The 27,341-nt window shown below is 37.5% G+C and overlaps 1 protein-coding gene across 1 annotated transcript; it reads right to left on the bottom strand.

Moving 5' to 3' along the window:
* Nucleotides 1-117: 117 nt before the first annotated feature.
* LOC126923374 (uncharacterized) lies at nucleotides 118-21,860 on the bottom strand. Its single transcript, XM_050736765.1, has 2 exons — nucleotides 20,523-21,860; nucleotides 118-2,462 (listed from the first exon to the last, which is right to left on the bottom strand). Exon 2 carries the CDS (start codon nucleotides 2,455-2,457, stop codon nucleotides 1,495-1,497), a length of 963 nt encoding a protein of 320 aa, XP_050592722.1. The 5' UTR covers nucleotides 2,458-2,462; nucleotides 20,523-21,860; the 3' UTR covers nucleotides 118-1,494.
* Between the last annotated feature and the right edge of the window lie 5,481 nt (nucleotides 21,861-27,341).

Consider the following 27,341-nt stretch of genomic DNA (forward strand, 5'->3'; position numbering starts at 1 on the left):
AAATTACCCTAAATGGTGCTTGAGCAAATAGTCATCATGATTTCTTCTGCATAATCAGCTAGCTATATATATAAATTATATATACGCATTTTTTAACTGATTAACGTATAGATAGACGCATATAAATATTGATACTCTATAAATAGAAACTATACACTTAAGAGTAACAATTAAAATTATACATCTACTCGCAATAGAGTCTGTTTCTCGAACATCCACAGCGATATGTCTTAATTATGCAGAGTGGAATCAATACCAACATACTGAATTAACGCAACATGAAAATCAGAAGATATTTAACTACAAAAATGAAAAACTTCACGGCTGTTATGTTTACGTTTCTCATTACGTCGTTTTATCTTCCACATTGGTCGTTATCGTTCATTTCTCGTTTACCGTACAGGGATATTTCTTCTCGATCTTTTCTCCTCTACTTTAAAACGCAACTTCCACCACTGTACCTTGTACAATCAAGGCATCGAACTTGAAAGCAACGTATAAGGAGAAAAAAAGATACAAATCTCTACCAAAGAGATCGCATTAGTTACGCCAACGACGTCCATCATCGACGTGATGAAATTTTTTAACTGTCCGTCTTAGGGAACTGGCTCTACGGTTCCCGCATAATCATACGCGTAATAACCTATACTCTTAGATGTAAATGTAACACGGTATAAATCACTAACCAGCCTGTGTAACTTCTATATCAAGGCCGTAAATACGAAAGCTTGTCGCTGTACGAATATACATGTTTCAAATGCCGTTCAGACCGGTCAAGTTTCTTGAATTCAGGCGATTCAATGAATAAAGAACAAGCTTAGAAACTTTAAAAAACATTCCAAGGAGGTATACTATCTTGAAGAAGCTACGGATACAATTTGAGAATCTTTTTATAAATAACTACTAATAAATAAGGAATTTAGATCTTGTAGGATAATATTGATATAGCCCCATTTTCTAATTTTTGGCGACGCGGAGATTTCATAACGATCGAGTCAAAAATATAATTTCGAGAAAAACGTTGACAGAGCTTTCAAGATAATACATTCGTTCTAGTAACAGAAGTCAGTAGTATGACGCCTTAACGCGATATTTCGCGCACCTAACTCCGTAAGAAAATTAGAAACGAGGCTTTGATTTCTGAAAGTCCAATAGTATACCCCCTAAAATCTAGCATGCTACAAGTTCAGATGAGGAAAACAACTTCAAGTTGCCTGAATTCAGATAAATATACTAATCTGAACGAAGCGTAAGCGCGAGTGTAATTTCTAAGCGATCGAGCATCACGATTCTCTGGCACTCGCAGTTATACGATTCGAACGAGAATGGCGAATCGATTCCTCTCTCGTTTCACATTTCTCGTGCATACGCTCATCGCTTCTCATCTCTTTCGCTCGAATCCATCATCATCCGGCAATCAAACCGACGATTTGTAGGATTCGAGGTAGCCGTGGTTCGTTCCACGTTTCGGTAGCAACTAGCTGCCCCGTGTCTTCAATAGTAGGAATTATCTTGCTGGTAGTCGGGGTACCGGAAAGCCTGACGTGCCCCTGCGGTTCCATCAGACTTCAACAGAAAGAAACTGGTAGGCTTGCCATTAAACGTGTACGGACCCTTGTCCAGCTTGTTGACCAAATCGTCCGCTGGTTTCTTGGTCGGTTTTAAATTGCCCTGCCATTGATAAATCGATGTTGGTTTCCCATTGCTCACAAAGTCCGCCGAAACGCTGTCCAGATTGGTGATTGGGCTGTCCGTTGGTTTCTTGTTCGTCTTCTTTTGCCATTGGTAGACCGACGTCGGTTTCCCGTTGCTCACAAAATCGATGGGCAGCTTGATGAACGGGTTAACGGGTTGCTGGTAGTTTGGTTTCGGCCTTCCGGGTCTCGTGTACGGGACATGTGGCCGAAGGCTGGCTGTGGAGTAAGTGGGCGGTTGCGAGATATAGCCTAAACCTGGCACGAACATGTACGGCGTGGGCGGTAGCCTGATGTAAAAGATGTTGCTTTCCTCGTATCTATTCGGATCCGACATGGTTCGTTCTTCGGTATCGAAGTTGTTGCTGGGATAATCGATGTCGTAGGGGACGTTAGAGAATGGAAGCTGTGAAACGAGAGGATAATTGACGAAGATGGCTTTATGCTTCCGATTCTTCTTAGTTGTTTTGACTTCGTTGGATTGCTTTGAGAAACGGCCAACCTCAAGCTTGCCTTGATTATTATCTTGAATCGAGGCTAGCAACGAGGATTTCGACTCTTTCGTTCCACTGTCGGTCTTCTCTGATTGCTTTTTTGTCGACTGATTCGTCGCGTCCTTGCCAGTGACAATCGCGGGTTCCGTGGAAACTGGAACCGCGTCCTTGTTCCGAGGGAACAATCGAGCGTCATTCAGGGTGTCTTGGAGCGGCACCGCCGCCGCCGATGCCACCGCGCAAACCAATAAAGTCGCCGAGATCTTCATGATGACTGGAAAAAACCAAACGATTTCATTGTTTTTACCTTGAACAACTAGCACGATTTGTTGAAAAAATATGCTTACAAAGCAAATTTAATAAGAGATATTCATGGAAAATGTTTAAAAAATCATCATCACTTGTATTACGAAAGAGTCCACGCTCCAAGTATATGTTAAAACAACATTGAAAAATAATATTCACGCAAAATATCTGAAAAATCATTTTCGCATCTGTTATTGGAAAATTTACGCTCAAAATATACGTCAGAGAACGTCTGTTCGATTCTCATTGCCGAACGATCGTTCGATACAGCTATTGGAAGAAGAGGCATTGGAACTACATCAACCATTCACCAAGCATCGAGGAAAGGCACGTATAATCCGGCTTATGAGTACTTACGAGTTGCCTCATTCTCAAGCAGAAAATCTGATTAAGTTATTATCCCTGAATACTTTTTCGCTCTTAAAATATCGCGCTGAGCTTTTCATGCGGGCAACCTATCCAACAGTAGATACAGTCGTCACAAACTCGCATCCTAAGAGCACGCGTTACCTCCGAATTAAACCAACTAATCGTTTATTTGGCGAGTTAACGCGACAAGCGAATGACATTAAGCATGCAAAACGCGATCCCGCTGAAAGATGGGGTGGATGCGAGCGAATCATCGGCAAACGAGCCGAAACAAATCATCGGCTCGTCCGGGTGAACGTGCCCGAGGACAACTCGTTTTCTCGGGAACGGTGTGCCGCAGTATGGAAGTCTCTTCCTCCTTCATTGCGCGGCACCGGCTGTTCCCCGTAATCGACATCGAATAAATCACGTAGCCCCGTGGCGGCAGTAGGGAAGCGCATATAAGCGAAAACGTAGAAAAAAAACGAGACACTGGATGCGCACGCGGGGAAAGAAAACGCCGCCGCGACGGGGACAAATTCCGCGCGCGTGCATTCCCTGCGTCAGGCTTTCTTCTCGCGGCGCAACCGTAGCGCGAACCGAAGGGAGAAGAACAAGAGCACCAGGAATGATAATTGAAAGCGGGTTATAAAATCGTCGAGTCACGCATTCCTGACCAGAGAGAACTCCTCCTCGAAGACCTTGCAGAAGGTCGGACGCACAGAGAGAGAGAGAGAGAGAGAGAGACAGACAGACAGAGACAGAGAGGGAGTTGGACCGAAACAATCCATTCAGTACGGATTTCATAATAGTGTTTCTCGTACGCGTCGAATGTTATTTAGCAGATAGATTTGGCTATTTGGTTTTGCTAATTCTTAATTGCTAGAGATTTGTTACAGCGGTGATTTTGATTTAACATCATGCGATTTGCTGATTGAATCGCTCCTAATTGCGAGAGTAACCGCGTAGTAGCTTCTGCCAAGTGTAGGGTCCGCTATTTCTCACCGCGATGACTCGCGAAATATCGCATGTACCGGTTGTTTATTATTTCGCCACGTTGAATCAGTCGGTATCTTTTTTCTTTTTTCTTTTCTTTCTTTTTTCTGTTTATTAAAATATACAGGTTTTGTATGAGAGCGTGTAATCGAAGTGGCAGGGGTTGGTTAATAGTCTCGAATTAGAACGTTTTATCCTCGGTTCTGCTCTCGCGTTTCCATCTTAAACGGGTGTCGAGTCGATTGATTCTCATCTTTCACGCCGCGCCAGATGGATATTAAAATCGAGCAATTAAAGTCAAGCTCGTCGGCCCTCGTGCAACGCGGATTTATGAGCGTATAGATGGTAGAGCGGCAGCGCGATGTAATTTTCTCAGGAGATATTCAGATTCCAACGAGTATAATTAACGGTGTGACTGATCGATTTAAAGGATAATGGCGGCCCGTCAGCATTTACGATTAAGTACCAGTTGATTGTTACGCGATACCTCGTTATTACCGGCGTCGGATTCCTTTTTCTCGAACCGCTGTTAGTAAGGTAAACCAACTACCTTTTCCCTGGCGGATGATGCAGTCAGCCTACAGAGACCTGTGTTATCCGCCAGTGGTCTTGTTTTATACCTGTTTTCCCTCTGTACACGGTGGCAACACGCTCCATCTAACTTCGCTCATCCCGCCCAGGTTTTGCATAAAATTTCAATTCATCATTTCCGCAGGAACATCCCGTCCGATAGAATTTTTCCTTTTTACATATGCTCTTTTATACAGAAAATCCTATGACATCAGCGGTTTTCGAAACGTCAAATACAGGACGGAAGGATCTTCGAGCTCTTGCGTCTTATCCTTTCGTATCATCCTTACCTCCTGTCCTCTTATACCATTCTTCCTACCCTTCAAAAATGTTCCAGGCGATTTAAGGAGGCCCTGGGTACTTATTTCGAAGAGTATTAAGGATTCTCGTCGATCATCGAAGATTATGACGACGAAAATAATACTAAGCCGAATTACATACGAGATTCAAACCTGTCTAAAGTCGAGGACTCTTTTGGAGACTTCAACGTCCGCACAGGTCGTTTTTCATCGCGGCCATTTCGAGCACACCGTTATTTTGCCGAAATGAACTGCCCGAATACGCAGATGCGCGTAGCTTTTTACGGGCATCTTTGTCAGGAACGATACAATGTGCTCGTGACAGGAAAGGCGAAACCAAAGTCTTCGCGTGCACATGTACTCGATGAGAACATCCGCGGGATAAAGGTTCTTCGACGTGGCGTGCGGCTCGTACCTTCGTCACGTGTCATTAGGACTACTCTTCGGCCTTTAACTCCTGGTATTGGATAAATTCTCTTGTAATTCTTTTTGGAACTTCGAAGTAGCACGTTCACTTTATATGTTACGCTTCGTTTTATATGTTAGGAATTTGTAAAGCAACGTTGCTGGGATAGCTTCTACAGCTTGGATGGAATTTATGGAACAGTCAATTATCAATTGGCCACTTTTATAATGATTAGCGATCCCTCGTTTTTTCTCCGAGTTACATTAAGGAGTTTTTAAGCTTGTATAGTGGTAATGATATAGGATTGTACGATGGCCATTATCGTACATTTGTATTGTAGCGAAGATACAGATAGTATAGCTGAAGGTGTTGGATAAATTCGAACTCTTTTTAGAGCTGCGAAATAGCACTTCCACGCTTCACTTTATCAAGTTAGGAAATTTATAAATTGATATTGTACCGCTTAAACGGGATTTATGGAACAGGTAACTATAAAATGGCCACTTTTATAATAATTAGCGATGCTTCGTTTCTTCTTCGTGTTAAATCAACTAGTTTTTCATTTTGTACACTTGACCATCATCGTACAGATTTGTCCGATAGTAACGATCTAAATAGTATAGATGTAGATGCTGGATAAATTTTCTTGGAATTCTCTTTGGAGTCTCGAAATAGCTCGTTCACGCTTCACTTTGCAATTTATAGAGTGATATTGTACCGCTTCGATGGGATTTATAGAACAGGTAAAACATAAACTGGTCACTTTGATAATGATTAGCAATGCTTCGTTTTTTCTCTGAGTTAAACGAACGATAATGCTTGGATGATGTACACCCGAGGATATGCCATTTCCGCAATTTTAATGAAACTTGGAGACATCTACACGTGCTCAGGATTTTGACCTAGCCAGACTGATTCTCCTCGTTAATCGGAGGGAACTACGGAGTTGCAAAAAGTTAGAAAGTGGTGTGGTACATAAAGTCACCGGGTAAAGTGGGGATAAACGATGCGTTATCAGTGGTAAATGGGCACAGATTATATGGAAGGAGGCTGATTTTATCGACTCTGTCGTGCCATTACGCGCAGTCGAGCAATTAATTTATCGCGTGAAAGATGATTTGGCATTCCTCGATATGCCGTCGTACTTTCTTTAGGAAGATCGAGCCTCTCCTCGCCGGCCATTCGCTTCTTTTTTCCGTTGCTACTTTCTCCCTAACCCTCAATTTACGTAGATAAAGAGAGAGGGAGCAATGACGGAGTAATGGCAATCCCATCGCATTGTTGACCCGAATAATTGCATGTTAATCGCAAATGCACTCTTTGAAGCGGAAATCAGGCCATTTCTTCCGTGGATTTCGACAAGCGAACATGTACATGCATCCGGTGTAAGGCTCGCGTCGCGGTTGAAGATAGCTGTCTAATCACCGTCTAAGTCATTAAATCAAAAATACTGCTCGATGACTCTTAATTATTCGAGTTAATATTGTTCATTTTTGCAGATCAGCTTGTATTGTTTTCAAATGTAGTGTAACACAGTAAGTAGCTAAATGAGAGAAGATCTAAAATTAAATTACAGAAAGAGTTGTGTCAAAATGTACTTGTTTTTTTATGAAATTCAAAGAACTGAGTCCGAACTGCAGGATGGCGGTGAAATTCTAACCAATCCCTACTAATTTATTAGTTCTCCTTAATAAGTCGTATTACTCATTTTTGAATGCTTGTACTTGGAAGTTCTACCTTATTTAAATATTTTTTATAAACATTAGCGACAATAGCGACATTTTCTCTAAGTAAGGATCCTTAAGAATTTAAAAACGTACTACGCCCATCAAAGACTCTTACAAATTTCGAAACATAAAATTCTAATAACAAAGGGTCCTTAAGAATTTGGAAATTGAAAAAATGATTAAAATTATGACTTTTTACGGTTAGACAGTCCTTTACAAACACTGTACGTCTCGGTGGTGCGTTGAACTTTTGTTTTACTGGTTACGGATTATTTCTGACACTGGCTACGCGAGTTAGGGGGCTCGTCGAATGGAAATGGACATGGAAAAGTGGCATGTATGCAACTGGAAGTTGGTTCCGCGATCGAGCGCGAAAGGCAGCTTAAAAAGGAGATACTTAAGCTTTAACGGGTTTTCGAGGGAATCCATAAAGTTGGATCGCGCGTACGCCTCTTGCATTTCTCTCCTCGCGGCGATTACGCGCTCCTGTTTCGGTTTGATTTTCATCCGGTATGAATTTTCGCGCAATTTGCGAAGCTCTTAATTAGACTTCGACGGATAACGGTAGGTAATTGCAGTAAATAATTTTTAATAAACAACCACGGCGTGTTTCTCGACGCAATTCTTCTCTTTTTTAATCGTGGCTAAGACTCGTTTAGGTTGGTCAAGTAATTTGAATTATGTATAAAATATATTCATATAAGTAGGACTGAATCAGGCTTGAATTGAAGTGAATTGACTTCAAAGAATAAATGTCTAAGATCTTCATCACACACTTGCCAAGTTCTCTTATACGTATAATTTGATTAGTGAAATTTCACAAACCAGTGACAAAGTCACGAATCAGAAATTAACAGCACCAGAGCCTCTTACATAATCAGAACAAGTTTAATAGAAAACAACTGACATTTTAAGCGTACATCATACAAATTGTAAATCACTTGATACTCTACTTTATTCAATACTTTTGAAGTTATGAAAAAGAAATCTAAAATCTATATACAACTAGTCGTTTGTCTCAATTTAATAATGTTATTAATAAATTATTACGTAAGAGGGTTCTGGAATTAGTAAAAGTCAATGAAATTCACTACGCAAACACTGTTTAACATACGTACATTTCGGGTGTCAAAAAATAATTGAGAATATCTTAACTTCACTTGTCACTTATATTTATAATACTAGTAAAAACATTATTATCGAATTAAGAAATTTTATGAAAGTTAAAAGCACGACATAATAGAAAAACTACATTTGTTAATTCTAAAATTACCAAACCAAAGCTACTTTTATCCAAACAAAAACGTAATTCCATACTCTTATTTATTTTGTTCGTATCACTTTAATTTTAATTAACTGCATATAAACTATTTAGGCACACGTTGAAGGTTTTAAATGTTTGACATGTTAAAAGTACTAAAAATAATTTACTGTAATTACCTAAGAAGAATGGTAGAAGTCGTTGCTCCGCTCTGTGGCTCGCGATAAATTCGTTGGAAATTAATCGAGTTTATTCGAACCTTCGTCAGGAGGTTCACGCGAAAGAACGACCCGTATTGTGGTCCATCATTCTCGTCTCTGTTCGCTCATGCGTTTCTAATTAGCCAATTTTACGCTACTGACTCCTAGTACGGTAAATATTCTCGTGGTGCACACATCAAACTCTGGCAGGATAGAAATTTTCATACTCTGATTCGTTTGATGCTCGAGCGAATGTGAACACATGTTGCATCAAAGTCCTTTATTGCGACTATATCGCAAACGACCCTGTTAACATGTTTTGTTCGACATAAAGAATTTATTTCTTCATTTAAAAGACCTGCCAGCGAAATAATTTGCCCGCGATAAAAATGTTGGGCAAAAATTCTACTCCGTTGAATGTTACGGTATTCTGTTTGTTCTTGGTAATGGTTCCGTTTCTTAACATGAGATCTTCGAATTATTTATTAACGCTTGATCCTAATCGCTACTTCTGAAAGTTAATTCAAGGGTACTCGGGTAACTATGCTATCCTGTTATAAACTACACCGTTAAAAATCGTATCGATATTTCGTTACTAGATCGCGTTACCGGAATGCGGGAATTTTATATCCGTATTTCGTTTTTAATATTAGAACTTCATAGAAATTTGATAGATTTATAGTGGTATATTTTGAGGAATGTCAGAATGATTTTTGGTAAAAATATAATATATATATATTTGCGTATGTATATCTACCATAAATATCCACAGTGTACTTATAATATAAAATGATACACAAGTTTCTTAAATTTCTTTAACAAATATAACAAGTAAATGAAAATGAAAGCTTCTTTTCCCCTCATACTACGTACTTTTTCATATTGCATTTGATTTCTTTGATAGAAATTTTATACTTCAAAAGATAATAGTTTTTAGCGTTAAGCAAAGTCTTGCTTGGGAGACTGACAATGAAAGTTAGAACCATGGAAGGAAATAGGATTTAATCATAGGATTAAAAGTATGGCGTTAGCGGAATTCGAAGTGTTTGCGAGGCACGAGAGGTGATAATTTAAGTATCGCCAATTTGAGCGTCATCGAAGGTCGCACGTGGCTCTTCTAACGAGCGAGTTTGCTAGACTTTCTCATAATTGCACCGGCAGTCACGAAGGCTGCAGGTGGTTCTCGCGAGATCCCAATCATGTGAGTCAAGGTATTCTGACTTTACACAATGCTCCCCTCTCCTTCACGTTGTCTTAGATACACGTAAACTACAATTCCGGATTTCTGAGACTCGGTCTAATTTCCTAACTGTACACGATTGTTCTTTTCGGAATGCAATCCTTCATCATCCTGCCATCAATCTATTCACGCAAAATATCCGTTAGAACGATCGGATCAACTTCTTCTTATGAGAGCATGTGTGTAGAGATTCTGACGCCGATTTAATCCTTGCACAATGTGACAGAGTAAAGAAGAACTCGAGCAAAATATAACGCTGTTAACTTCACATTTTGACAGATTGCTGTGGATTTCCTTCCATTTCTGTGGGTTTCCATTATCTGAACGTTAACAAATAATTTGCCTCTCAATGTATTCTGTATTGCTAAATGTTAACAAATAATTTTCTTTTCAACTGCATATAAATAAATTGTAAAGTTTTACGTATGTGTTGGATATATATTATGAAAGATTTTTTCACATTGTCGTGATTCTTACTTCGCGTCTCACATTCAAGCCGGTACCACGAACATGCCCTAAAAGCTTGTATATTCTGATCCGTATTGTACGTAGCGAACTTGTTAAACGTTACCATACAAAGCAATCATTAACATTCTGACACCAGAAATACAAGGAATCTTGAGGATAAAGAAATAATTATTTTCTTCTTCATTTTAACCTCTTCGCTTTATTATTACACCGTAGGAGCGTTAATATCTTAATAATGCAATAGTTAATATTTATTACCTATATAATAGTACATATAGTATATATTTTCTGCACCTGATGCTCCAAAAATACAAGGAATCTCGAGTACAAGGAAATAATTATTTTCTTCTCCGTTTTTAATTCTTCGTTCTATTACACTGTAAAGGGTTGATGTCTTCTCGATAAAGATCAATGGTTTCGTTAGAAAATATAAATTTCTATAGAAGATCTAAGGTAGGTTTTTAGGTATCTCTTCAAATTGTCAAATGATGCTTGCCGAATATGCAAGCATGATAGAATCCAACTATCTGAAAATCATTGGATATCTAAACGCGCGATAAGATCGTTTCGGTAGATGATCCTCTAATTATACTTTGAACAGGATATTATTAAATAAACTCAAGGTATTGTCCTTTTTTCTCTGTCCGTTGTGGATAAGTACCGTAAGGAATCCCTGCTTGAAAAATTGGCTATCCTCTAACTGTAACGAGATCGTCGAACATTTCGACGATGTAATAATACAGTAGTCTCAATACACAATGAGAGCCTGGACCCGATCACGCGTTACGAAAACCGAATTAACCTCTTTCAAGACCTTAGCAGATTCCGGTTCTTTCGCCGATTTGTGTCCAACAAAAAGCCTGTTTTCATCGATCATGGCTCTCCTATTATTAACGTGGACATTTACAGTGTCCAAAAAGTTAAAGATTTAAAGAGCAGAAAATATCGATCCGATGCACGTGTCAATTATTTGGCTGATCGGTGCATGTACGAGATTTCTCGGGTCAATAGCAACCGTTAAATCTTAGCCTATTATCATTAATTGTTTTTAATCACATTGAATAATAGAAATATTAAAACTTTGTCAGCAGTCACTATAAATAATTGGGAAATATCTTATATGATAAAATATTTTATATTTCCAGGAATAGAATTTTTATTCATCTTTAATGACCGTATAATATTTTCTAAATTTTTCGACCAATAGATTGTTTCAGAATGAAAATGTTGTAAGAGTTGCGTTGGGAAAATTGTTGTACTTTAGAACCGATGATTTTGATGAATCTGGAATGGAATGGAATTAGTTAATTATTCGGAAAACGTATAAAATTATATGAATGCTATTTCGATTACATTATGTTTTCATTAAGCCACATGTTATTAGAGTCTTATTTAGAAAAACGAAATCATGGTAACGAATGATTAAATTTTCCTCAATCGCAGACATATGATCAAATCAATAGACTAGAGTACCAATATTGACCATCATGATTAATCGGAAGCTAGAACAGTAGAAATTTAGAAATAATTTGCATACGTAATTAAAAGATAGACGTTAGAAAGTCCAGTTTTGATACAGCGTATTGATAACCTCAGTAGAGCGAGACGCAATTAAAAACGACCGGACTAACACATTCTCACTGCGCACTCGCTTCAATTAGTATTTACGGCGAAAGCGTGTCGCAAAATTCAAACGATATGATTAAAACGAACGTAGTATATACTCAGAGAAATTAACGTCTGACAGATTACCAATCACGGTGAATTTCTAATGACATCAGGAATTATGGGGAAATTATACAGAAACGAGAAGGATCGTCGAGATAAATTAGAAAACCAACGTGACTAAAACAAAATCACTAACGAACTCAATGAATCGATTTCTTGAAAATAAATGATTTTAGCAAGAAACGGTCGTATCTATCAATTGAATGTAAAATCAAACGGGTTTTCATGTGGCTATATATAGACTCCCCTTATCCGGTCACGTTTTCATTCAAAGGAAGACAATGAATCACATGTCGTATTTATCCGCCGTTCGTAGCATTTATTGTAGAGAAAACTTCATTCTAACACATTTACTACCGAAATACTGCTCTTCAAGAAATGCATATTATTTGTTTAGAAATAAATCGAAGAAGTTAAATGATATTGTTTGTTCTAACACATTGTTTATTGATTTATTTCTTTCTTTCGTCCAAGTACACATAGAAAACATAACTGTTGCATTAGCAGCGTTACTTACAATTAGATAAACCAATCGACGAGACGCGAATTAATGAAAGAATATCGATGAACTTCCATATAACTAATGCGCGTTTTATCACATTGAATATTGTTTTCGAATTAACCGGACGCCCGTTTATCCAGTTAAAGGGAGTATCCTCTAAATTGTCACCGAACAAAGAGTCTTTGGACGAGCACAGTCGATTGATCCTTTCATCGTCAAACCACGTAAACGCACGTCCCGTTAGAGTTGGCATAAAAATGAATGCGATTCTTCAAAATGTTGCATCACTGTAAAAAGGCAACGGTATGCTTGCAAATTGTATCGCACATGGAACGATTAATCCGAATAACATTTGGTGTATTTGGTGTATCCTATACATCTTAGCTCTCATACGGTCGTCATTTAAATTAACGTTGTGGATCTTCATGCTTTTTTTTATCATTTACATTAAATAAAAAAAAACATTCGAAGCAAGCATAGAGATATTAAAAATATTTTATAATATTGAAAATTCATTTGTCACAATAATTAAATGCCTCTCGGAAGCATATTTTTCGCAATGTGCATGTTTAAACGAGGTTTTAATATCTTTTGAAGGAAATTTGCATCGTCTCCTTTTTTATAGCCTGTGAAATCCAGCCACGTTTAAACATCTCGACAAACGATCACGTTTTATTTGTTCGTTGCGAATTTCCTAGTAGTCTGATCCTCGATTAAACGTTATTTTTAATCCATTAGATCGTCAGTGCGTGTATTTCATCATCGTCATTCTAATGTCCACGCCGATTTTTTCCTATCTTTAACGATCTCGAGAATCGTTCGACCGGTGATTCACTTGCGGCTTCTTTTCTTTTCCAGAGGTTGCACAGGATAATTCTAGAATCGCAAAGTGTTTCCTCGCCGATTGCCTGCTTCTTTCCTTCTTCCTTCCTGTGAAGCACGAGCGACCGGCTCTTGGGTGTGTGCCGCCATTTGTATTCGGAATCACAAGGAAGTGAAATCTTAAACCGGTCGGATGCGTTGTTAGGCTACGGACGTGCGAAAATTGTCCGCCCATTGTCAATCACCTCACGGATCATCGGCAAACTAGGAACAACCGATCTTCTCCTCCTACCAGATTTTTCGACGAATAAACGACAACGGAAGCCGCTTTCGAATTTTTTGATGGTTTTCGATTTACATGGCGAAAGCGGAGCGATATTTTTGCAGGGAACTGGGTTAGGTCTTTTGCTCCGATTTTCCTTCTCTTGTCATGCAGACGGTGCCTTTGTTATCTTGGAATCTTTTTTTTTCGAGGGTGGACATAGGATCCAAAATGACGGTCGTTGGTTCGTACGACTTTTCGAATGTTCTGTCCTTTCCAATTGAACAGTTTGTAGCAATAAGAAGTCAGCTCTAATATTTAACGTTGCATTAGAGTTCTGATCTTTAAGGTATTTTATCCTGTTTACTGCTTTGTATCTGACGCGATGAAAGTGATTGATAATAATTTTTATCATCTTCTATACGCGTGTTTTAATATTCAGTATTCTAATAAGTTATTCTGATCATCCGTAACCCGATATCAATTTAGAGATAAATTGTATTTATTAGAAAAGAGAGAAAACTGTAATTTCATATACCTTCTGCTTTTAAATCAATGTATAAAGGCGCAAAAGTTTATTATCGCGGCTATCAGTTGATTGTGAATATGTCGCACGTTTCAGTGACTCGATTCTGATCGATTTTAAGATTGGTTTTCGTTGACTTACTCAAATGAGAAAAATGGAGCTATCTTCTTATCGCAGTAATTACTTCGATTTTTAAAAGAAAGCAATTGTGCTTAAGAATAGAAACAATGTCGTGTTAAGTACCATTTTTTTTTTACAAAAGCCCGTAAGTACAATGCGTTTACGACTTCACGGTGCTCGTTGCCTCGCCATTCTCTAATTACGATCCTCCAATTATTTTCAACAGCGTTAGCGGATGTTAGAGATTGTAACGAGCGGCTATAATTCAATGGCTCCCGTTTTATAGAAGGAAAATAACGTTTGGCTGGCTGCTTAGAAATATGGTATGCTCGTAAGGTGTCGATGGTCTAGTCAACGAAATTCTTCGCGTTTTTCCCATGCCATACTCGCTGCTCGAATAACGTTCACGGTGGCTGCTCGTATCGGAATACCAATTAGTAGCGGTGATAAAGTGATCGTGATCGTCACGCGCAAGCTGCTCGAGTCGCTTTGAAAAACGTTACGTAATCATCGATCATACTTTTCTTTTATTTGTTTTCCTTTTTCTTTTTTTCATGATCTGTTTCTTTACTCTCAAGTTGATCTTCTTCAGAGAAAATTGAGACATCGTATGACATGAGTTTCATTCAAGTCTCATCTTGTACATTGATCGACAAAGGACTCGGGTTAAATGAATCAGCGATTTGCCTTTTATGCGGATATTACCATCGAACAGATTGCGTACTTCTCCATCGGCACAGAATATATTATCTCTCGAGGAAGTAGACGGCGTCTGGTTTAATCACCATTGAATATTTAGAGGCGAGCTCCTGCGATTGTCGCATAACGATCCTTCATATTAATCCACTAAGGACCAAGGTTGCATTGGTTGCAACATTTTATTTGTAATTTCTTTTTAGCCAATTCACATTACTGGACTCTATTGAACTCTGTTGAACTCTATCGAACTTATATTGCAGTTATAAGAAGGAAGTCCAAGAATTTGGTCGATATCATTTTATTACTTCTACTTCCGCCTAGATTCTAGATCCTCCACCTTTATGAAATTCGAAAAAATTGAAGTATTTCATAGCGCAATAAAAAGCAATATCTCTCTTTACATTATAGAATTTCCTTTTGTACCTGTGATTCTTCGATCAGAGATTCTACAGCTTCTGCATTGCTACTGCTATTATTCTATATTTTTTCTTACTTTTTCTTTTTCTTATTTTTTTCTTATCTTGACGAAATAATATTAACTTACTTCTTTATTTGTGTTTTTTTCATAATGCTACTTCTACACGTTACACGTTATTCGTATTGTTCAGTCCTGAATGGATCAAAGAAATAACTTTGCACGTGAAGAAGAGGAAGATAAATGAGGTTTTCTCGTATCGTAGAATTTCCGTACAGTTTCTCTGAAATGGTCGTGGTACTCGTGGAAGTTCCAAAAATCACGAACATTCCCTCTTAACTCGAGCAACGAAACCTGTGTCCGGCGCTTCTCTACACGGCTTTTCAATTAGTCATTAATCCTTACGCGGTTGAATGTAAATGGGACCGTTATACCATCTTCTTGAGTGCAGACTAATTTATACTGTTGGTAGAATGGATAAACGATACAGAGCGGGAAGTTGGTGCAGATGCAACCTGCTACATTTTTTCATTCTTTGTTTTTTTTTTTTTTTTTATGGTTGATGAGGTCTGAAAGGTTCCGCGAGAATTTCATAAATTTTACATCATGACACCTTTGATTTTTCTGAATTCGTAAAGGTTGAAACGAATAGATTGGACCTTGGCCAAGGAAGCGGTAACCCATTGGTCGTCTCATACATTTCAATTAGCGGTCAGCTATTTCATAAGCGCCACTGGCGTGCAAGATAATCGGCACGTCTCGATGAACAGACCACCGCGTTACGTACATTTACCGCGGCATCGCGTTTGAGTGTAGCGGTCTTCATACTTCATGATCAAGCGAGATTTTATATTAAAAGATCGAGTAAATGATATATGGTGATGATTAATCGTTAAGACGATTATATATACGATTTATTATCTATCGGAATTTATTTATTTATAATTCATTGTTTATCTTTTTAATATTAAAGATTTCTACTAATTTATGACTATTTATAAGGATTATATTAGATGAATAAATAAATTGTAATAACTAGAGGTACCTTTAGGCGTGCGTCTTATTTAAGATAAATTAAAGTATAAAAGCACCGCGAAGCAGTTGTCAAGATAAGACAGATGGTTCACCGATTTTTCCATAATGAATGAAATTTCAATTCATTGACCGAATTCCATATAGATAGTATTGTTAAATACCGCCAGTGATACTGAAGATCAGTTTCTCCAAATTTGTACCTGGCAACTGTCTGACCTCTGTGAACCTGCTAAAGGTTCCTTTTGATAGCGAATTTTCTGGTAGACCAACCTGATCTACAAACAATATCCAACCCTTATTACTAGTATCCATAATTTGTCACCTCGTGGACATGGAAAAATTTTCAAGGAAGAAGATCCTAATAATGGAGGAAATTCAAAGAACATCCCAAAATGGAACAGCAACAAATAACGAAGAACCAATAGTGAAAATCAACGCAAGAGTACCAAAGGAGGAATTTCAACGATGAAAAAAAAGACATTGCACAAAGATGATAAAGAAGAAGTTCTCTCAAAGATAAAAAGAACTTTGGAAAAAGGGACTAAAAGGAATATAATGAAAAGAAGTATTGCGAGAACATAATAATTATAATAGAAGGACAAATAGCAACATAAGGAATCAGAAAGGAGACAAACGAATAAGGAGTAGAGTCGAGTTGAGGCAATAAAGAGAAGAAACACAGTGCATAAACACAAAAAAGTCTAGGAATAAAAAGACACAATACAAAGACACAAAACAGTTCGGACAATAAAAAGATAGACTCGCTAATATGACATAGAAAAGGAATAAAAAGAAGAAAAATGACAGGGCACGGGGACATCAAAGAAGTAAGAAAGATTACTCAAAGACAGCAAGAAAAGAACGTTAGAATCTAATAAGGTTAAAAAATGGATTCCAATGATAAGAAGGTGTACATAGCGTTAGACGTCAACAGTTACCATCTAACATAGCAGCTTGAGGTGTGATTGGAATACTCATTAGTACACGCCATGTAACCAAACTACCGGTATATCAAGTTTTCAAGAAGTTTATACCGCCCCATTTTACTCGCTGTCTGGATCTTTGGAATTCAAGAAAACGCCGAACAGTTAGGTCTAGCCTGACTGAATTGTAAAACTATTCTTTCGTTAACTGCATCGGGACTCGAGAGAGAAAGTAATAGATCTGGAGCTTGTATAACATCACGTAACAACCTATATTTCGTCGGAGAACCGTACACTGTAATAATAGTAACATGTCGTAAGTATAACATTTTGAAAAATTACGCTCTTAACCATTTTCATGCTGGAAGCGTTTTGTGCGCACAATTTGCATTCATTCTGTTGTCGGCGGCTGTTTAATTAGAAATACACGCGAAGCTTAAAAACTAGAAAGACCATTCAAGACCATCGACTCTACCGGCCATTTTCCTATCACGTAATATTCGCAAAAATGATAGTCTCGTCGATTCCATAAATTCGTTTGGACGATATCGTTTCCGCGTAACACGTGTAGAAGTGGTTGTTGAGTCGATACTTTTCGTGTCACATCGTAATTTAATCGACGATTTTATCGGTCGGTGCGCGAACAACCTATTTCTAGACTTCGGTAATATCACGATCTTAATTACGGAAAGCTCGGACGATTCTCGCGGCTGTAATCCCGTCCCATTACCGTTCGGTTGGTGCATTCGTCGATCGAGTTACGTTTCAATGTGCGCGAACTGGTTCCGCTAACTCCCGTGGATAACTTTAGACATCGACGTCATTAATGTTAGACTGGAAAGCACTTTCCGTGACGCACAAGTAGCGCAAAACGAAGAAGAGAGTCGCCTTGGCGAGCGAACGAACGTCCTTGCCATCAAAGTCCACTCGATAAAGCTAAATCGCCCGCAAAACTATCTGCCGTGTCGATCATATACTTACGCGTTCAAGTAATACTTCAGTGACAGAATATGATTCAAATTTATTTTTATTTTTGAAAAAAAACGTTTTCCTAGAATTGTCGAACGACAGTTAGACGAGCACGTGAAATGGCTTGCATTACCGGATCGTACACAATTTTACAACTGTTATTCGGACCTTATCTCCACATTCACATCGTTGACGAAATTCCACTTTTCAAAACCAGTGCTTGATGCGATCTACAGGAAAAGAGATTACTGGGTTTTCAGGACAAAAATTTTATTCGAAGATTGCATGAAACTAATTCTTAAACTGCATTGGATAGATTTATCAATCTACTGGATTGTATGACGAAGTACATTTTGTTAGAAAGGCTTAGAGTGGATGCAAAAAGTATTTTCACATTTTTTATCAGGTTCTACATTTTATTCGTGTAATATGCAATCTTTTTAATCACATGAAAGTACTTTTGTAGCCAATGTAGATCTTTCACAGATAGAGTGCAATATTGACGTGAAAAGATTCAGCTAACAGAATATCTTCAACCAAGTTCAACTGATTGGCCTACAAAAGTGAAATGGATTGACGATATAGACCATACTTCCTCAGAAAGTTTGATGAACCATATTCTGTTCTCAAATATATGGAACCCTCAGTAACGATGAGCACACAATGTTATACAGTCTAAATCATAAATAAAATCATAAAAGTCCAAATCATAAAATAAAATACACCCAGTAATCTAGTATATTATTGAGATAGCGAATATAATCTAGCATCGAGCATTAGCCCTTAGGCTATGACTACAATGGATACGTGTTCTAATAAATACAAGTGCAAAGATAATAAATCACATACTCTGTCTTTTATAGAGGAGCAATTTTAAAATTCAATCAATTCCATATGAAATCTACCTTTTCACTTATTTTTGGATTAAATACGTGGTTTTGTTAGCTTCTTAAAAATTGAAAAGATATTGATAACATTACAGTTATGCAGATTAACATTAGTTAAATTAGACTAACATAACAGTCAAACTAATATTCGTTTCTTACAAAATATTATCAGATTTACTAGTTATTTTCAAAAGGCCTATATCATCTGTCGGATGGTACCCTGCTTCGTCAAAAATTGTCAAAATACTTCTGCTGAGCCACCAAGTGACATAAAACTCAGAAAACCAACACAATTTGATTTATTATGTTTCCCATACGCGCTGTTCGTATAGATTCTTACGAGTACAAGCATTTCTTCAGACATATTTCGTTAGTTCGTCAAAGCACGAATTCGCGTAACAACAACCCTAACTCAGTAAACAAAAGAGCCACCATCTTGTCTCCGATCCAATAATGTCAATCTATTGAAAAAGCCTATCGTTCTTTTTTTCCATCCGACGTGGGATCATAAACGATGCGCCATGTCCACGCTCGATTATCGAACTCCGATTATGGTAATCGTGCGCACGGTGCTTAATGCTCAGGCCGCGTCTCTGGGGAATTTTTAGAAAATAAACAGAGAGGAAACGTTTCCTGAAGGAGCTCGTGTAAGGAAGCTCGAGGCCGAGCGCCAACGTACTCGAAAGATGCGCCAACCCCCCGTCATCTTCTGCTTCTTGTAACCTCTTCTTGTCCCGAAGCGCGTCTCGCGGATGCTCAGCTCACGGGATCTTCGTGTAACATTGTGGCAACAAGGAAGTCGCTGTTGCAGTCTCTGAGAATTACCGTTTCGCGATAACGTCCTCGAATGTTGAGTGGTGGCAACATATCCACCCAAACGAAACGCAGAAATACACGGTGAACAGTAAATCGAGCCGGTGTGCGAACGCGCGGCGTTAACTTCCGATAATCGCGGAAACTTTAACGGAACAGATAACGAGCGTGGTAAAACTGCAACGATTTAACGATCTCCGGTGGCGATTAAACGGCGCGGCTACGCTTATTCTATACTCTCTTTTGTGTTTTCATTGTTTACGATCTGAAATTACAAAGTGCGCTTTGTAAACGCATCGAGGAAGAATGTTTTAATAATAATTGAGAGATCAGATGGGATTGCGCGATTTTGTTGAGAAAAATTGAACGTCGTAGTCGATGGAAACTGTTATAATTTTCTTATACCACCTGAAACGATTCTTTTAAATTATAATGTTGTAAATTTTCAATGTTCTCAACGAACTGTTGTAAATTCACTATAATTATCGAGACGGATAAGATGGTATTTCCGATTTCTAGATTGATCTTTCTATTTTTAACTGTGGTATTTCATTTAACTGTAATTAAATTCGATCGAATTGCGGAAGGTTAGTAGATGTTAATAGCTGTTGGCATATACTCGATGACTAACGATTTCGATAATTATTCTATCCTTCCTTTAAGAAGACTCAAACACGTCTTTCCTCCGGGAGGAAATCGTGGCCTTCGACTTACGTAAACGAACGCTGTTTGGGCCAGCGAGTCCTTCTACGTATTCACGCCGTATCGCGTTGAGCAATTACTGTCGAGCAAAGTTTGTTCACACTACCCACCTCGTTTGCCTTTGGAAGAACAGCGGGATCCACGGAATAGTGTTTGATCTATGGACGTTCGATCTCTCGTGTCTCTTGAAGGATTTACTGGAAAGTGCACCCGTGAACGATCACCAACGCGGTCGCGATCTCATCGGTCTCGCGCATCGAACGAACTTTTATCCCGATCGAAAGCTTCCTCTCGACGCTATCAAACCTTTTCTCCTTTCTTTTTATCAATTTTTCTTCCGGATTTTCGTCTTTTTTGTCTTCACACTCGATCGCGACTTTTGGTCACTGGCTACTTTTGGCCGCGTTTTACAAGTTCACCGACTCCGTGAATCGCGATCTGCTATCAGAATGAAGGCTTTTCTTAAGGCCGTCTCGTACTTATGTCGCTGCCCCCACTATGGGGCAACGCGCCGCGAGCACTCCTCAAGCTCTTCAGCTTGTCGGGGCCCGAACAACGATGCCCCCCTCTGAACATAGAAAAGGAAATACGTGCCAGAATGGACGACACACTTTCGTTCGTTCTTTCGTTCGTTCGCCATCGTTTTTTCGACGGTTCACTCTTCCTCCTCCGAGGCTACATCACGCTACGGTCTTTGCTCCTCAACGATAGGTACTTTCGTTCGGCGACGAAATTTCGTTTGACAAAATTGCAACGTTTGTTCACTCGATGTTACTTAACTTTTAGCTCTTAACTTTTGCCTTAACCCCTACATTCTTTTGCAAATGTGAATAAAAAGAAGCTAACACCTCCACATGCAAAATCAAGTAATTTTCTAGATACTACCTTCCTCAAATACAGCTGACTGATCTTTAATCAATTCGGACGCGATTCAATGGCCCCTCATTTCTTTCTTTTTTTTTTTTAGAAAACTTAAGTTATATATAGCATATGTAATAGAGGGAAGATTTCTTTTTTTTTACGAACCAAGGATCGTAAAACAATTCCTCCCATGTGGCTCATGGCTCATTGTAAGTATTCTTATGATTAACAATCAGATCGTCGAATACGTGCTGCGTGCAACATCCGTAAAATGCCGAATGGTTGCCATTCTCCGTTGATGAAGGTCCATGATAAGCTGCGAAAGAAATAGATCCTTAGTCTTTGATGTATAAACGTGTTTGAAACCTTCATTTCGTTATTTTACGATCCATCGTTAAATCGAGTCTTCGATCGAGTTATTTTCAATCAGAGAATTTTCGATCAACGAATCCTCCATCAGAAAATTTTCGATCAAGGAATCTTGTATGAAAACCACTTTCCGTCCGATCGTTTCGTTTTCATTTTCAATATCCCTGTGCGTGCACGAGCGTCATTGAAGACCGCGAACGATTTTTCTCCTGTAACGATCAATCACGCATGATCCGATGAATTATTCGCGGTACTTTCTCCGTAGACCTGTTGATAATCTAGCACAGTTACGCAGCGTGCAATCCGATGGTGGCACAAACGCAGTAAGAAACATGTGTGTCATGTCAGATTGAATATCTGCTCGCGTGAAATGGCTATTCGCGGGGAGCAGCCGCGAATCCGCGAAACGATCAGGCTAGGTTCAGCGAAATGGAACAATATAGAGCCTCGTAACGCTTTCTAACTGCATTTGTTCTTCCTTTCAAGAATGCCGATGGGTGACTTCGCCTTTCGATTGTTGTTTTTTGTCCGCTTGATTGGCTTCGACTGAATTATTTAATTCTCAATAAAATATCTAGCTTTTAAAGATCGTGCATGTGATATCAAAATGATTTTGACAAATAGAGTGAGTTTGAAAAAGATAGGCGAAGAACAGAATAAATCACAGTTTTCATTCTTTATCAGAAGACCAATTGTGTGATTAAAAAAATGTTATTGTACCAAGTTGTATTTTTATTTGCATTTTTATTTCAAGATTAAATATATTTCTCTTTGAGTTTTTGAAAGATGAACAAATATTTATTGTTATTACTAGACTGCGAATATTCATACAAATTCATATTTTTGCGAATATAATTAAAAAACTGGAACTGGATAAAAGATCGTTTTATCCGTTAAATATTATAATTCATACTCTATTTTGGTTATTTTATATATTGTTTCATATGATGCGCATTCTGTAGAATATTACACTTTAAAATTTTTCATAAATGCATAAAAATCAGCAACGTGGTCACTACATTATTCGTCATCTTATTGTGTAATAAGTTTCAGAGCTTTTTATCTGACTTTTCTCTTCAACAATTATTTCTCCAACTAATTTAGCTCGTATCAATTCCCCATAACAGATAATTCTATTACGTGTATATCAAAGTAAAATGGACAAAAATAATATTTTTCTAATATTTTTAGTATAAATCTAATAAGTAACACAATCGAAGAAGAAGTCGTAGGAAAACACCCGTGGAATAACGTACGAGGTTCCAATATTCGCTGGGTATTTCGTCCGACATTTCTGTAAAATGAGAATGTCACGGTTCGTTAATGCTTCACGAGGGTGGTGAGCCGGAGGCAGGTCGTACAGTCGATCCACGTAGCACAGTGATAATGATGATGATGATGATGAATCGATTCTAAATCGGTTTCGTTGCGTCTCTAGCCACGATTTCCTCGCTCCTTCATTTTATCGCTCAACGAGGGAAACTACTCTTAGAAACTTTATAGATTCTTACGATCAGGTAAGAAGATTGTAAATTATTCGCGGTTTCCCCCTTTTTCTGATAATTGCTGATTATGCGGTACAAAACGGTTAATTCTACGATTTATGTTTTCTTTCTTTTTTTCCACATGAAAAGATAGAGATCATGGAAAGATTCATGGTTAAACGTGAATTTCAAGAAAAGTCAACGACTTGTCCAAGTGTTATCCTTCCTCTATGTGCGCTCAAGATCACGGGATTAATCTTTATTTCTTTGACCCTCCACTTAAAACGGAATGCGCCAGTACTTCAAGAACGATCCAATCTTGCAGAACCGCCAACGACAAATGCCAATCGCAATGGTACGACAACATTCCGCTCCATATTCGTGATCTTCCTGGGATTCAATATTTTTCCTTAATCCAGATAATATTTCTCTTTGATTGCTTCTGAAAAATTGTATCGTTTATGAGTCGTTAACGCTATAAGCCCGAATGTGTACTCGTTAGACGGTGTCGTGTGCGCATGAAAAATGTAAAGGTGCAAGGATTTATAGAATGCGAGAAATATGAAAATAACATAAGGGAAAGACAATGATAACTCACATTTTTTCATATAAGAATTTTTTGAGATCTGTTACCTTGCCAGTCAATTTGTCTGCGAGTCTTGCCAAAAACTTGTTTATGACGTTTCCTTAAGGAATATTTTCATCAAAAGCATTTCACGATTTCAGATGTGTCGATTATCATCCTTCAGATATTAGGTGTCCTGTTAGTTTATTTACGAAACTCCATGATTTTGTCATCGGTTGTTAAAAGAATTATATTTTTAAACAGAATAAATTGATCCCCTTTTCACCTATGTTATATTTAAGTATATCATTTTAACTACTAAATAACATAAAAGTCAGAAAATTATTTAAACGAAATTATACAATTATTTTAAATTATTTACAACTATTCGTAATATTTAATTATATAAATTTATACATAATACAATTTTCTTTGCAATCTTCGTACGAGATATCATAATATTTAGTAAGTGATACAGATGCTTTGATACGTGGCTCTTATTTCTTTAATCATATTCAGAGAAACACAAATTTGCATAAGTATCCTCGATCTGTTCTTTTTCTTCCTCGTTCTTTCTAGATCAACTAGCTTTTACTATATTTTCACACCCTAATTTAAATTTTATTCGCACCTCCTAGATGTAGAAAATGGTTGATAAAGAATATAGATTAAATATTCAAGTGTGTCATCAAGATTAGTAATTAACAACTAAAACAAAACCTCTCGTGCTAGTACTTGACTGGTGAATGACTGGTTTTCAGCTTTCCTTCAGGTTTATCCACACTTTTCACATATATTTCATCCCGTGCCTGGAAATCAGCAACAAGTAGTCGAGAACGGGGTCTTTAATTACACGTTAGCAGCGTAATCAGCGGCGGAACAGTTGTAATTGATTTTCGTCAGCAGCGTGATTAACCGCGAACGAGCGTAGTGTATTTAATTTTGGTTTACAACAAATCACTTAATAGCCGGGACGACCATTTCCACTGTCGCTGGATAAAATTACACAGGCAGCCATATGATTCCACTTAATGCTCTGAAAGCTAATTGATTACATCGCGTGTAGGTTATGTAACGGGTATATACCATTAATTCTTCTCCCCCGTGGACTTGAATCCTTCGTCAGGTTCAGGACGTGTTTCAATGATTCGATCAAGATTTCGGTAGTTTGCGTTCTTATGAATCGTTGTGCCCTCGAGCACGAATGTCGTAATTGTAAGAATTGCAGGAAGTGAGATCATTCTATAATAATTGATTTAGCTAATAAATTAAATTTGATATAAAAGTAATTTAATTTTGCGAAATTGAGTAATTTAGTCTTCGGTGAAATTTCTCTTCATAAATGTGTCATCGTGTTTTCATTATCTTCATGCTCGAGGAGCAAACATTATGCAAAGCTTCGGAAACTTTCCAAAGTCAACACAGTACTTATGATACAGATACAGGTAGATATGTATAATTCACGGCTAGATTTTAATTATACATGTGTTTAGGTCGAAGTGTATAAGCACTTCATTTTGTAATTCCAAATTTAGTTATAAGCAATTCTCGAGCAATATGTTTAAAACCAGATAATATAACTAGTTGTCAGTGGCATCCCTACAATTAATGTGAACGATTTCGTTATTAATAAAACATATCGTGCGTATTAACAGTTCGATAACCATAATTTTCTATGAAATTATTTTTTGTTTATTCTTTTTCGAACTATTCTCAGATTGGAGATAAAACCAGTTAAATTGTAAAACTTATTTCTAAGACCTCTTTACGTTTACGGCTTACTTTGGTATATGCAAACGAAGCTTATCAAGGGTTTGCTACAACGTAAAGACCTATCACACGAATAAAATGATAACAGTATCGAGCGGAAACATTGAAACGTTTAGGGTGAAAATAGCACTGGTATTTTTCTTAAACTGCTAAAAGGCTAAGCGAAAGCATCGGTGGTAGCATCAAGAAATTGCCGTTTACGGATGAAAGCGTCGCATATTCTCCATAATAAAGATAGCATGACCACGGGGACATTAGAAAATTTACGGCGAACAAGAATTTAATAACGACTAGGTGTATAAATATGATGCTAATTAAACCAGTCGCGGTGACGCTTTGCTTCCTTCGTTAGTAGTCTCTTTAGACGCTGTGGGAATGTATTATTCTTAAAACGACAAAACCATTCTTCTTCCGCATAGAAACAATTGAGATTCAAGATGTTAATTCAGCATGTAAAGTAAGTCTTTCGTCTTTCTGTGAAAATTGCGAGTTGGAAGATTTGAACAAGCATTATTAACAATTCCATTATTAGTTACAAATAATATAAAAAATGTTTTTAATAAATTTTAATATGTAAGAGTAACGCGGTGAACTTAAATTTCAGAGATAAAATTTGAACAAAAGAGAAAATAAAAACGTTTTTAATAAATTTTAATAGGGCAAGAGAGAACAATAAATTGAAACTTTAGAAACTAGGAATCTTGCTTTCTACTGAATTTCAAATAAAAATTGCTTCTTTGTTTAGAGATTTGATAGAAATATTATTCAGAAGAACGATTGTACAATGGAAATTTCAAAGTTCAAAGGCAGTATATCGAAGAGAAAATTCAGAGAATATATGCGATATTTTGTTACAAACGAGTACTTATCTTCCGTGTGTCGTACATAAATGGGGAAATATAAGTTGGAAAATTGCTACCTTCCTGAAAAAGAATGTGTATCAGCATCAGGGAATCTTCGGAGTGACTCGGTACCGCGCAAGTACCGTGATTACACGATGAACAGATCTACATATCTGAAGCTATAACTTAGGTCTCTATTGTGAGCCAGTCTCCGTGTAGGTTTGTGCAATTATGCGACTCGAGGAAAGTGAAGAGCCGCTTCTATTCATTTTCCTCGCGATTGGAATTCCACTTTTAGGAAAATTCCTAAGACTCGAAGCGAATTAGTTTTAAAGTTTCAATTTATTCTTCTATTCTAACATATGTTTTTATTGACTATTGATAATTGATAATACAGCAGAACACACGCCTATATAATACAGTATTTTAACTGGTAATTTCCAAATTCAAGATGTTATTCCATTTATACAAACATCTTCATCTAAAGTCATCATAGATAGTCAACATAATTCGAGTTCATTAATTCTTTCCACTACCTATAATTTTTCATACGTATTTCACGTTTAGATAACTGAATTTGATAGTGCATTTAATAATCAACAGTTCATTTAATCTAACACTAACTAAGGATTTAATTTCGATAAATAGACTTCTACCGTATTGTCGGTTCCATAGGTGCTGTAGGGAAAGTATTAATCTTTTGAACCCCTAATCGAGCTTGCCTCAATAACACAGATATATCATGCTATGTAATCCAACATTTCATAAGACATCGTACTATAAAAATTCTTTCTCGAGAACGAACAATCTATAAAGAGTGCAAATTAACAAAATAATTAGCAAAGAAGATTTATTACCCGTATTGCCTCAATACGATTCCTTCAATTAATACATTAGTTGCCACACGAATTATATATATACATATCTTGTCCCGAGAGCCGCCATGTGTATAATAATACTACATTATAACATTTAATTTTTACAAAATATATTATATTTCTTTTCACAAAGTTCTAAATCATTCAATGTTAAACCCAT

This window comes from Bombus affinis, chromosome 13 (assembly GCF_024516045.1).
Source record: "Bombus affinis isolate iyBomAffi1 chromosome 13, iyBomAffi1.2, whole genome shotgun sequence".
In the NCBI taxonomy this organism is placed as follows: Eukaryota; Metazoa; Arthropoda; class Insecta; order Hymenoptera; family Apidae; genus Bombus; species Bombus affinis.